The following is a 13,631-nucleotide window of genomic DNA, read 5'->3' as shown; positions in this document are numbered from 1 at the left end:
AGGTACAGATAATTATTTTGGGGATCTACCAGCTTAGGATTTCCACTCAGCTGATTTGGAGTGTTCTATCATTCCGGAGCATAGACTTTTGGTACCAATCTATTGATGTATATATTATTTATTTAGGGGTACGACGGGGCCCTGTCTCGTCATATGCTATTGTTAATACTCTTAGAGGTCTGTAGACACATGTGTGGATTTTATATAGATGTTGTCCGGTTGTATTGGTATGACTTATATTTTGGAACGTTTCCATTCGTAATAATAGCCTTGTCGGCTTACGCAATATGCTATCTTATCTTTTGACAATTGTGACAGTTTTGAGACAACGCCCTGTCCGTATAAATTTCACGTCATATGGTGTTGATCGATTATAATAGCGTACGTGTATATGGATGACTAATTCGGACACTAGTCATGACCTACGGAGTTGGATCGTGACACCAATACTCCATCATGGGGCAATTTCAAGGCTCGTGATCCTTTATACGGTCCGTAATGGGCTCTATGAAGGGACAAAAAGCTGTAATTTTTTGAGATCCTTTTTAAACTCTATTTTCCAGCCTTCCAACTTTGGGGGTCTTATGATATGTCTCCCGTGGAAACATTCGTTCTTAAATGGGCCCCAACTAGTATAAATAGAGCACGGAAAGAGACATAGCACCTAACATGAATGCAAAAACACATCAAAATGCATAAAAACATGAAATATTCAATCCCAAGCTAAAACGGGACTTTAAAACTCACTTCATGAACATACATGCATATGAAAACACGAGAATGACTGAAACACATGAATTGGAAGAACTCAATACTTCAACTAGGAACGAAAGGAAAGAGATGGGATATCGTGACATCATATCTGCTTCAACTTCCCATGTAGCACCTTCAACCTCTTGGTTACTCCATAACACCTTAACAAAAGCTATTTCCTTGTCCTCAATCTTCTAACTTATTGATCTAGAATCTCAACCGGAACCTCTTCATAGGATAAACTCACTTTCATACTAATGTTGTCCAAAGGCACAATGTAGCTAGGATCACCAACACACTTTCTCATTAGGGACACATGAAACACCGGATGCACCGGTGTTTTTAAAGGCGAGGGCGTGAGGTAAGACATTCTACTTAGCACGGAGTGAGGTGTAAGCCTCGAGGAATGGGGCGTAATCCCCATGCATCTTTAAATTTTCAATTTATAATATAATAAAAATAATATAATAACACAAAATTATGAAAATACATCCACAACTTAAAATAATTGAAAATATATTCAAGCAACTCATAGAAAATAAAACTTCTAACATGATTTAACAAGTATAAATAATGTAATGATATAAAAGTTATTGGGGGGCAGGCCGGTGCACTAAGCTCCCGCTATGCGTAGGGTCTAGGGAAGGGCCCGACCATAAGGGTCTATTGTACGCAGTTTTACCTTGCATTTCTGCCAGATGCTGTTTTCAAGGCTTGAAACCTGTAACCTCCTGATCACACGGCAATAACTTTATCAGTTACTCCAACGCTCCTCTTTAAGAAAAGGCAAATCAACTTTAATATCTTAACTTTTAAATAATAAAAGAATTATTATTTTTAAAAATATATTACTATTACAATATGCAATTTGTTTTCTTAGAATTAATAAAACTTATTAGTATTACAATAAAAACATCACTCAATCTTGAATAAAAATAAATTTGCTTTCATATAATAATTTTGAGACATATGACAAAAACATAAAAAGCAATGACAAGTGAAGATATAAAATTTGGCTATGTATTTATAAAATAAATATTAAGCAATATTCACCCTAACGGTGTTACCAAATAGATAATATGTAATACTACAATTTGTTATTTGAGTTACTCTCAATCTTTTTATTTTCATAGATGAAAAGCTTGCTAAGTATCATCCATTTATTAAAAGACTATGAGGGTCAACAATGTTAACTGAAAAATTTGCCACATAATTTATGTAAGATTTGTTAGGCAAGCCTCGAGCTTTAAATATTTGAGCGAGTTTAAAACGTATAGTCGGACGCTTACACCTTGTCTGGATGGTCGTTACCCATTGTATTATATTGTATTGTATTATTAGTTTAAATACAATATTTGTTTTGATTGTTACTTAAATTCTATTGTATCGTATCGCTTAAATCCATCATCAGGTCACAATGAAAAGACTCATTTTATGTAACGATCGATTTGGCATGATCGCGTTATTTTATCTTTATTTATTATTTAATAATAAATATATTTCATCTTTTACTCTACGTTTTTATAGTAACTCTACCTAATATCTTATTTTTTTGTAAGTTTATCATTCAAATCATGAATATGTGACATTATGTAACTACGAAAAATGATATAATTTATCCAAAGACTATATTTATTAAAATAATATAATACTATATTTATTAAAATAATATAATACATACTTTGATATCCGAACAAAGTGTTAGGGCTCAACTCTCAAAGAACTGAGCCTGAATAATTCCCAATAAGATGAACGTTCACAGTGAACGAGCTACTAAGGCCACCTCCAACCCATGCCAAATTTTGCATCAAATGCTATATTTGGTGCAAAATTTGGTGTGAAGTTGCTCCAACCCATGCCAAATTTTGCACTAAATTTGGTTCTACACTATTCATCACACTTATTGTCCTTTATTATTATTCTATTATACCATACTTTTAATTAAATATTATATAAATTGGTATGTTTTAATTAAAATATTTTATTAGTTTTACGTAATATTTTTATAATAATAATTTTAGATTAAATTTTTTTTTTTTTATATATTATTTTTCCTTTACTTGATTTTTTTGAAATTAAATTTATGTTAATTGTACTATAAATTTGAATTGGATATAAGTACAATTAACTTTGACAAAAATTAAATATGCAAAAATATAAATTGGTGAATATATTAACTTAATGTATTATAATGCACAACATGATAATTGAGGATGAACATGATCTTTACGCACCAATTCATGATGCTTTAGATGGTTCAACTCCAACAATAAAAATGACAGTAGATGAAAATTATCGATTTTCATTAAGGACAAAGAAGCTCATTTTGAACTACGGAATGCATTAATAAAGCATTTATGAGAGCATTATAGTGATCTTGAAAGTTGAATATTCATGTAGAACTTAAAATAAAATTTTCAGTTGTGTAATGTTTATTTAATTATATTTCGTAAATGATTTTACTTTTATTTGTGTTATCCATTATTATGTATAATATGTAATATTTGCTAGCAATTTGTATTATTTTAAAAAATATGATATAAAATAATTTTATATTAAATGACTATAATTTGAAAATTATAGATAGTGAGTGTTTTTCAGAAAGAATTTTATTTTATGAAATAAGAAATAATAAATAAATAAAAAATAATAATATAATAATGAAGACAGGAAAAAAATTCTTACAATGAGCCCGTTTGGATGAGCTTAAAAAAATAACTTTTATGTATGAAGTGCTGAAAGTTATTTTTATAAATAAACAGTTGAGTGTTTGGATAAAAGTGCTTAAATGAGGAAAATCATGTGAATTTTAGGGTTAAAAGAATAAAAAGGGTAGTTTGAGAATTTAGTTAAAATATAAGAGATATAAAAGTAATTTTCATGGTCAAAGAAAATGACTTTAAGCACTTACAAAAAAAAGTTAGGAATCCTAACTTTTCATTTTGACTGCTTTAGAAACTTTATGACTTAAAGTTAATATTAGACAAATACGTCCAAAAGGTTAAAAAAAGACTTTAAATTAGTTTTAACTAACTTAAAGCCCATCCAATACATGTTGACTTACTATTTTATTTGACTCGTAGTCTTCACTACAACACAGGCAATTAGCCTTGTATGTAGTAGGAAATTGATTTGCTTTACTAATCAGACATATTTGTTGTCGTTGATACACTCACAAGATCTCCACAATTTTCAATATCAGCCATGGCGGAAGCAGTACTTTCTGCTCTAATGGAAGTCCTCTTCCAAAAGACAGCTTCCCAAAATTTCCAAAGAAATGGACTGCTAGGAAGTACAAAGAAAGAGATGTTGAATCTGCAGAGCACATTATCAACAATTCAAGCTGTCCTACAAGATGCTGAGGAAAGGCAAATGAAAGAAAAAGCTTTGAAGAATTGGCTGGTGAAGCTCAAAGACATAGTCTATGAAGCAGATGATTTGTTGGATGAATACATGACTGAATTACTCCGCCATAAGGTAATTCTCGATGACCGGGAAACCCGTTATTGTGTTTTTCATGCTGTCAATTCTCTTTATCTGAATGGTACATTACTTTATTTGGGTTATGGTATGAAGTTGAAACTAAAACAAGTTGGAGAAAAATTAGACCTTGTTGCAAATGAGAGCCAAATTCCATTTTAGGGATGTTGTTCATCAAAAAGGGTTTTCTTGTGAAAGACCACAATCAGATTCTTATATAATTGAATCAAAGATTTTAGGGAGAAATAAGGATAAAAATAATATAATCAAGCTACTTATAGGATCAGATGTGTCAGTTGTGAGTATTATTGGAATTGGAGGAATTGGGAAGACAACAGTTGCAAAATTGGTTTATAATGATGCCGTTGTGGAGAATAGTTTTGATACAAGAATATGGGTTTGTGTCTCAGAAGGATTTAATGTGAAAAGACTTCTTAAAGCAATCATAGAATCTGGCACTAGTAGTAGTTGTAACCTTGTAGAGATGGATGTGATCCAGCAGCGTGTCCAGGAGTTGATATTGGGCAAGAAATTTTTGCTTGTCCTAGATGATGTATGGGATGATGATCATGAGAAATATGAGAGATTAAAGAATTTAGTTCACAATGGTTTGGATGGGAGTAAGCTCCTAGTGACTACTCGCAATGAGAAGGTTGCATTACTGATGGGCACAACAAATCCATACTGTTTGGAAGGCGTTTCAGATGGTGATTGCTGGTCCTTATTTCAGGAGCTTGCATCTAAGAATAGGCAAAAAGAACTATTAGCTCTTGAGGAGGTTGGGAAAGAAATTGCAAAGAAATGTAGGGGAGTTCCTTTAGCGGCAAAGGCCCTTGGAAGTTTAATGTGCTTGAAGAATCAGAAATCTGAGTGGTCTTTCATCCGAGATTGTGCAATGTGGGATCTTATGGGACATGAAGATGGAGCTGGAATTGTTTCGGCACTAAGATTAAGTTATGAATACTTGCCAACACATCTGAAACAATGTTTTGCATATTGTTCTATATTTCCCAAGGGCTATCGGATAAATAAAAACACCTTGATATGCCTATGGATGGCGGAAGGATTTGTTCCGTCCTCTGAAAGCATACCACCAGAAGAAGTTGGGAATGGTTATTTCAATGAGTTGTTGTGGCGCTTATTCTTCCAAAATGTGAGAAGAGATTTTGATGGGAATATAGTCTAGTGTGACATGCATGATCATGTTCATGATCTTGCCAAATCTGTAGGCGGTGTTGATTGTTTAACAAAAGAATTTGGCGAGGAAGTTATCATTCCTGTGGCGACATGCCACTTATAGATGTTTGGCAATGAGGTGGTACCTAAAAATCCCGGCATGTTGAAGAGTGCTCAAAAGCTGCGATCATTTCTTCTATTGGATGGGCAGAGAAATATCACAAAACTTTCCAAGAGTTTCTTTTTGAGCTTTAAATCTATTCGGGCTTTAGATTGCGGCGGTACTCGCATAAAGAAGTTGTCTAATTCAATTGGTACTTTATTACATCTGCGGTACCTCAATCTTTCACATACTCTGCTGAAAACATTGCCTAAGTCTATCTGTTGCCTCCTTAATCTTGAAGCTTTAATAGTGAATCATTGCAACCATCTGATAAAACTTCCGGGAGAAATTAGAAGGTTGGTGAACCTTAGACATCTGGATATATACGGATGCACATCCTTAACTATGTTAGCTGGTGGCATTGGACAGATGAGATCCCTTCAAACGTTGCCAGTTTACATTGTCAGCAATGCTGCTGCTAGTGACATCTCAGAATTGCAGAGACTCGATCTTCATGGTGAATTAATGATCAAAAACCTTGAGAATTTGTCCTATGAGATATGTGCCAAAAATGCGAACTTGAAAGGGAGGAAGCACATCTGATTTCTAAAATTAATATGGGCTCAAATTGAAGAAATAGAGATGAGAGAAAATGTTGAGCGAGTTGTTGAGGGCCTTCAACCAAATTCTGATTTGAGGAAGTTATGTTGGGTTTAATTGATAGTTTGAATGGGAAATTGAGGGAAAAAGAAGTGGAGAGAAAAATGATCTGTTCTCTCTTGCTTTATTAAATAAGCTTTGGTCCCACATAGGTGGTGGAAAGGAAAAGTCTCCTACTTAAAAGTAGAAGCACTCCTTCATGTTGCTAAAGGGTCAAGAAGAGGGTCTCCCCTCGCGCCGTCGTCGTCGTCGCTGGCTCGGCTCGGCTTCGGCTTCGGATTTGGTCAATTGATTTGATTGATAATCTTTTTGGACCAAATTTCCTTTAAATTTTAATTAATTAATACTATTTATTTATTTAATTAATTAAGTGAAAAAATCCTGACCCGCGACCCGTTTCTTTCCCGGATTAATTTAAAAATATTTCCCTCCATTTTTTCCAACGAATTTTTGAAAGGTTGCAACCTTGTCCGAAAAGTTGCAAACCTTTTTCTCAACAGTCAAACATTTTTCCAACAGGTGCCTTTTCTTAAAAGGTGCAAATAGTCTATATATATCTGTTAATCCTCAGAATGTTCCATATGAAATTTCTGAAATAACATCTTCTTCTTCTTCTTTCTACACTTCCTACAACTCGTGTGATATACAACCATTAAGTAGTTCGCAGTCACCATAATTTGCTGTACCGCTATTCTGGTGAGTAAATCGTTTTATCCTGGGAGGAAAGATTCCAAAACCTTTGGTACATTGAGGGGAATAATTTCCTTAAGGACACACTGTGCATTCAGTGGGCTCGGTTTCTTGTTCTTACATAATTTTACCAAGCACTGTTCTTATTTTCTGTTCTGGTTCTATCTTTTATTTCAGAATTTATTGTTGGTGTTTCATCATTTGTTGTCAATACAATTTACTAACAAGTTACACGTAGAGGGTTATATTGGTGCAAATTTCCCCAGTTGGTTGATGGCTACATACTTGATAAACATTGTGGAACTCTCACTTCTCAAATGTCACAGATGCGCAGAGCTGCCCCAACTAGAGAAGCTGCCTTTTCTTGAGGTTCTCACTGTTGATGGAATGGATTCTGCAATGTATTTCTGCGGTAGTTCTGATGAAAAGGATTCGGTTATCCATTTTGTATCACTGTAGCAACTGACTCTCAGCAATATGCCCTGTCTATTGGGATGGTCAGTTAATGAAGATCATGGGATTCTTCCTTGTCTAAAGAAACTTATTTGCGAGGCATGTCCCTATTTGAATAACTTGCCATATCTTCCCTCTCTCAACTCATTAGAATTGTCTGGTTGTAGCAGTGAATTACTAGCAGTGACAGCAGCCAAGGTTACCTCCCTTACTCATCTTATGATCAGTGAATTTTTGGAACTTATACAGTTACCTGAAGGGTTGCTGAAAAACAATATAAGTCTGCTGTCTGTAGAAATTAGATATTTTCCAGAGATTCGAAGTCTTTTGAATGAGCTGAAAGTTCTTCCTTGTCTCGAGTCATTAAGCATCAGTAACTGTAAGAATCTCAGTTCTATGCTCGATTCCTGTGGACTTGGGACTTTGAAGTCCTTGTCCATTCATGGTTGCCATAACATTAGCCTGGAAAAAGGATTACAAAGTTTACAGTTTCTTCAATATGCATCACTCTCTGACTGTGGAAACTTGACAACCTTGCCGATGACTATGCAACACCTTATGTCTCTCCAAACTCTGCATATATGGAGCTGTTCTGAGATGTTTTCCAGAATAGCTAGGAGACCTCATTTCCCTTAGAGAATTGGAGCTGTGGTACTGTGTAAAGTTAAGTTCTCTACCAGAATCAGTGAAAAAGCTAACCAAGCTTCAGTTTCTGTCTATATGGGGCTGTCCACACTTGGGATTAAGATGCAGAAAGGATGTTGGAGAAGATTGGCACAAGATAAAACATGTTCCATTCATCAAGATTAATGGCCCATATATCCAAGATATGACAGGTAATTAATGTATTTTAGATCAATTGCTTTTTTTGGTTACACTGAAACAATCAGAATATTATATTTTACTTCTCATTTTGACTGCTACCAGTTTCAAAATAAATAAATACTACTTCTCATTTTGTTCAACATGAGTTGCTGTTCACAGAGATAAAGAGAGAGATATTGAATATGAATGACTTTGTTATTGATGTATTGAAGGGGAGCCTGGGAGTTATCTCTGTGTGACCCATATGGGTCACAGGTTTGAGCCGTGGGATCAACTACTGATGCTTGCGTCAAGATAGGCTGCCTACATTACACCCCCTTGGGGTGCATCCCTCCCTGGACCTAACCTGAACGCGGGATGCCTTTTACTGAAATGATTTTTCTAATATTGATTGAGGATAAGATGTTACATCAAATTTAAAATTAATAATTAGTATTTCATAATTGTTGTATGTCAGTTTGACTTTTCTTGATGGTAGTTTTGCATTTAAGGAGGTGGTTATTTTATTCGACAAGCTAAAGTTAGATAGTTGGTCAAACCAAAACGAAAGGGAGAAGTATAACAGAAACACTGTTCTTGCTTTTCATTTGTAAAAGAATTTGTTGGCGTGAGCATAGGTAGAGTTATTGTTGTTAAACTTCCATTAGTTATTTTGTTTCCAGGGGATTTTTATGTTTCGTTAAAGATTTGTATGTTAGTATAGAATAAGTGTGGGAGTTAAAGAATCTCTAGTTTGAGGGAGCCCTTGCTTTTTTCTTTTCTTTTCTGGATAACGTTGAGAGAATCCTTAAATTCCCTAAAAAGAGACTATTGAGTATTGAAATGAATTATGCCCAGATAGAGTGGAATGGATATAAAGGATTCATATAGCTGACACCGACTAGTTTGGGTTGAGCTAGTAGATTGATTGACAGTCTGAACATGTATATAGCAGTATCAGTTTGGTTTCTCATCCAAAAGTTTTATGGAGTTGGTCAATTTGGTTTCTCAGTTAAAAGGTTCATATAGATTCATATTAAACAGATCAAGGTTCCTGGTTAAATACCAGAATGCTATCTATTTGTGTAATTTATGCATCAACTGTGAGTATTATGGGAGTGCCCCTTACCATCAGGATTTTGGTGTAATTAGTACATCATTCCACATAATGTATTACGCTACTCTATCCTTTCTAATCCTACCAATTGCATTAACTTCTATTACTATCCTCTTGAGTATCCCATTTATGGTAATCCAGATGTATCATACGTCCAAATCGAATGGCTCCTTGTGTCTTTTACCTAGAATATCTACTAATTAAAAGATTTTGGAGCTAAAATTGCTATTTTAGTGAGCAAAGGTAAGTAGTCATTATGTTCTTAGCAATTGCGCCTCATTCATCTATTTCCCTTGAGACTCCTTCCATTTGCTATATGATCAGCAGTGTTCTTTGTCGTAGAAGTCATACGAAATGCTAGAGATTTGTTACTTAGTCCCAGTGATTTTAGGCTCTCATCATATCTATTTCTTCAACTGGCCTAAGATTAAGTATAATTCTTGGTTGTAGCAGTACTGGGATAGGAGAAATATCTTTTGTCTAGCAACATAGTAAAAGTCTTCTTTAGAAATCAACAGATATAGCAAAAGTCTTAGAATTGGTAATAGAACCGAATAATACATGCGACAGCTTGACATGAATTCGAAGCAGTAAACTTTAAGCCTAAATATGGAAATTTCAGTCATAGGATAGATCATTCACACAAAGTCTATGATCTACCTCATACAGGACCATAAATTCCAGAGAGAAGTACCAAAGAAAAAAGTTAATTCGAGAGGAAGCCCTCAAAAAGGTTCTAATGTGTGTAGGAGTGAATGCGGGCACACACTATAGACAAAAGTATTGGTCTTCTAATGTCTTAAACAATACCTAAATCTCCTAATGTAAAACCATTAGACAATACAGACCTATAAGTGAATGCAATATGTATAATATCACTGCCAAATTCCTGGTAAATAAATCAAACCTTCCTACCACAATTAACTAATCCAACCCAATGCAGCTTTATAAGAAAAACATACAAATGTTGAGAATACTACCATAGTCCAAGAGCAAGAAGCCATAAACTACCTTAAGAAAACAAAGGCAAAAAGCTAATATGATAATCAAGATTGATCTTAAGAGGGCTTTTAGTAGTGAAGAATCTAATCAAACGCATAGTTTTTAGGATTATTAAATATTATTTCACTGGTCAAAAAGTGTAATCACATACAAAAACGGACTACGCCATATAAAGCCACAGTCTATAATCACGTACCTGTTACAATTGTTCGCTTTTCGTAGAAGAAATCTTCACGAGAATCCTCACTTGGAACTTTATTGGAGAAGAAGAAGGAAGAAAAAAAGTTGCATTTCTTTTTTCTATTCTTAGGAAAAGTTACTTTGTTTCTCTGAAAGAGAAACCTTTTATAATCCTAAAGGGACACAACTTTTCAAATAGTTGTGTCTCTTCCCTTTTAATTAATAAATTAAATATATAATATTTATATATTAATATGGATCTGGGTTGACCCACATGGGTGACCCAATCCAATTTCCTTCAAGTAGGATCGAGTATTCCTTTGTGCGTTACGCCCTATCTTATTTAGATTTCTCTTTGGATCTCATTGATCTTATCGTGGCTTGTATCACCACCTCCGCGGCTTTTATTCTTATAAATAAATGGTACTCAAATCATTTCCTTTAAACCCAAAAGATGTATCAGGCAAGGAGATTCCTGTCCCCATACCTCTTTATCATTTGTGTGGAGGTTCTATCAAGAGAAATTTATCAGTAAATAAGTCTGAAAAATTGGAACCCTTTAAAATTTCCAGATCTGTCCTTATCTTAAACATATATTCGTTGCTGATGACCTAATTCTAATGGCCAAAGCTGCTTTGGAAATTGTCATTCTATTATTCACACCTAAATTCTTTCAATTATCTGTTTGGACAAGGATAAATGCAAACAAGTCTAAGGTCCTCTTTTCAAACCATATGCATAACCAAGGATTATCTCCAACCATTTTGTCATGAAAGCAACTACTAATTATTCTGGAATACCTTTGTTGTTCCATGTTTCATGAGAATAATGACCAGTAGTGACTTCCAATTCATAATTGATCACTTCTCGGACAAGCTTAGTGGGTGGAAGCAAAAATATTTCAATATGGAAGGAAGAACAATAATGCTTAGCTTGTTGAATCAACGTTGGCCTCCCTACTAAACCATATCGTGCAAACCATTTCACTACCAACTAGCATTACAAAAATCAAGTCAGAAGAACAAAGCTCTTCTTGCATCACTCGCTTGAAGATTTCATAATGATAACAACGAACAATTAATGAATGCAAGATATTTTAATTCAAGAAATATAGATAGAAATAGCTTCCATACTTGGGATCTTGTCTTGAAGGTCTTCTCTGGATAGTAGGAGATGGAGAAAAAAATAAAGTTTTGGGACGAGCACTCTTGGATCCAACATTCCTTGGCATTATGTAACATGATTCATGGGCCTCTTACTTCAATGAGGAACACTTAAACCATCTCCGACAACTTACATGATAAACAGATTTAATTTCCCTTGCTAATCTTTCTGTTGAACTTCCTGAGCACATTGTCAATAGATTGGACAACACTTACATTAGAAGTTCCAACCACTAGGAAGATTTCTAGATCTTCATATGGAAACTAAATGGAAATGAGTTGTTCAGTACTCCGTCAGCCCACCATCTTTTACCACCACAACTTGGAAAAGATCATAGACTTAACTGTAAGTGGCTCTGAAACTAAATAGACGTTTACTTTGGCTAGTTGTGCATGACATAATTCCAACAGTTGACCTCCTTCATAAACACAGGATCAGACATATATAATAATTTATGCTATTGGGCTGCAATGAGGTAGAAAATGTTTGAACATATCTTTCTTAATGGAAATATGCAAAAACATTTTGGACTAATCAGAGAGTTCAACACACCAATATGCACAACCCTTTTTTCTAGATAAAACATGAATGCATTAACAAAATTATATTGTGCATAACTTGAAATTGCAAGAGTTATTCCCTTTCTGTTTCCGGTAACAACAACAACATACCCAGTGTAATCTCACAGGTGCGGTCTGGGAATGTATGAGACCTTACCCTTACCTTTGTTGGGTAGAGAGGCTGCTTTTGGCACCTATGGCTAAATAGAAATAAAAATTTATTTAACAATAAATAAAAAGTGCTCGGTATCCACAATGTTGTTACAAGGGTAACTGATTATATGTACAACCCAGGCATGTACCAATAGTATCCTCCATTAAACTGTTGAAGAAGTGAAATGGAACCCTTCTCTTACTAACTTATATAAACTGAATGTTGATTCAGATGCTAAAGCAAACCCTGGAATGAGGGGAGTATGGGATGTAACTAGAAATAACAGTGGGGATAAATTGTTGAATTTTCCACAAGTATTCCCTTCTCAACACTCAAAACACATTTTGCAGAGATTATATCGTGGTTGTGGTAGCATTGTCATTTAATTAATTAATTGTTTGAGCCAGCTTTCACTCACCTCAACCATTGCCTTTTAATTTATATGCATTGGAAGTTGGAAAAAAGGTAGTCGACGTGCTAACTAACGGAAAAGGTAGTCAACATGCTAACTAATGGAAACGAATGTGATGCTAATTAAATCTCAGTGATGGTTGCAGCTTATCCTTGACCAAGGTGGTGGGGAAGCCAACCAAGCAGCTGATGGCTAAATATGGAAGCAAAGCTGAATGTTCTTCTTTTTAAATGTCATCTGTTTTTGCCTCCATTCTGTATCTGTATGTTATGAAGGGCCAGTTAGTGTACTAAACCATTAGGTATCCCTTGTAGCTGGTTTGGAGGTGAGTTATGTTGATATTAAATCTTCTATAAGTAATACTTATCATGTTTGGTAACTAGCTAGGAGGTAAAGTTATTCATTTATAAATTCAATATGGTGTTTGGTTTGCAATTTAGAAACACATGTATAAGTTACGAGAGAATCTATGTTTTATTTTATGGTATATGGAAAGCGATATGATAGGAAGGAATATAATTTTCTTGCAAGGATACAGTAAGCTAAAAGTCCATTTCTTTTGGAGTTTTCAAGTTCAACTTGTTCCTACTCTTCTTTGAATCTGAAGCTCCAATTTGTCTCTCACTGCTAAGGGAATTTAGCTACTGCTTCCTGTGATAATTTGTCTCTGTTTTTGTTTTTTAACAGTTTGCTTTCTCGTGACCTATTTGCTTTTACACGCAGTACGTATATCAAAATAATTAGTCACAATTCCTTTCAAGAATCAACCATACTCTTAAGATTCTTTTTCAAATATTTGCAATAAAACGATTTTAAATTTTAGTACTATCTTTTTTGAAGTGACAACTATTCGTGTCAGGACAGTCACGTATCAGAACAAAAAAGCACTTCATTGAGTTCAACAAAATAGTACTCTTTAGATT

At 34.4% G+C, this 13,631-nt stretch overlaps 1 protein-coding gene across 5 annotated transcripts; it reads left to right on the top strand.

Moving 5' to 3' along the window:
- Positions 1–3,838: 3,838 nt before the first annotated feature.
- Positions 3,839–13,214, top strand: LOC129887019 (putative disease resistance protein RGA3). Of its 5 annotated transcripts, XM_055961955.1 has the most exons (3): positions 3,839–4,230; positions 7,189–8,151; positions 12,854–13,214. In XM_055961955.1, exons 1-2 carry the CDS (start codon positions 3,958–3,960, stop codon positions 7,228–7,230), a joined length of 315 nt encoding a protein of 104 aa, XP_055817930.1. In that variant the 5' UTR covers positions 3,839–3,957; the 3' UTR covers positions 7,231–8,151; positions 12,854–13,214. The 5 variants fall into 5 exon arrangements, with proteins under 5 accessions (XP_055817930.1, XP_055817928.1, XP_055817925.1 ...); XM_055961953.1 differs by lacking the exon at positions 7,189–8,151; XM_055961950.1 differs by having other exon boundaries at positions 3,839–8,151.
- Positions 13,215–13,631: the final 417 nt, after the last annotated feature.

This window comes from Solanum dulcamara, chromosome 4 (genome assembly GCF_947179165.1).
Source record: "Solanum dulcamara chromosome 4, daSolDulc1.2, whole genome shotgun sequence".
Lineage (NCBI taxonomy): Eukaryota > Viridiplantae > Streptophyta > Magnoliopsida > Solanales > Solanaceae > Solanum > Solanum dulcamara.
Note: the sequence above shows the minus strand (reverse complement) of the source record. Positions and strands in the feature narration are given on the sequence as shown.

Coding starts and splice junctions, on each gene's coding strand:
- LOC129887019 (XM_055961950.1), top strand. CDS start 4,373: ATGAGAGCCAAATTCCATTTTAGGGATGTTGTTCATCAAAAAGGGTTT.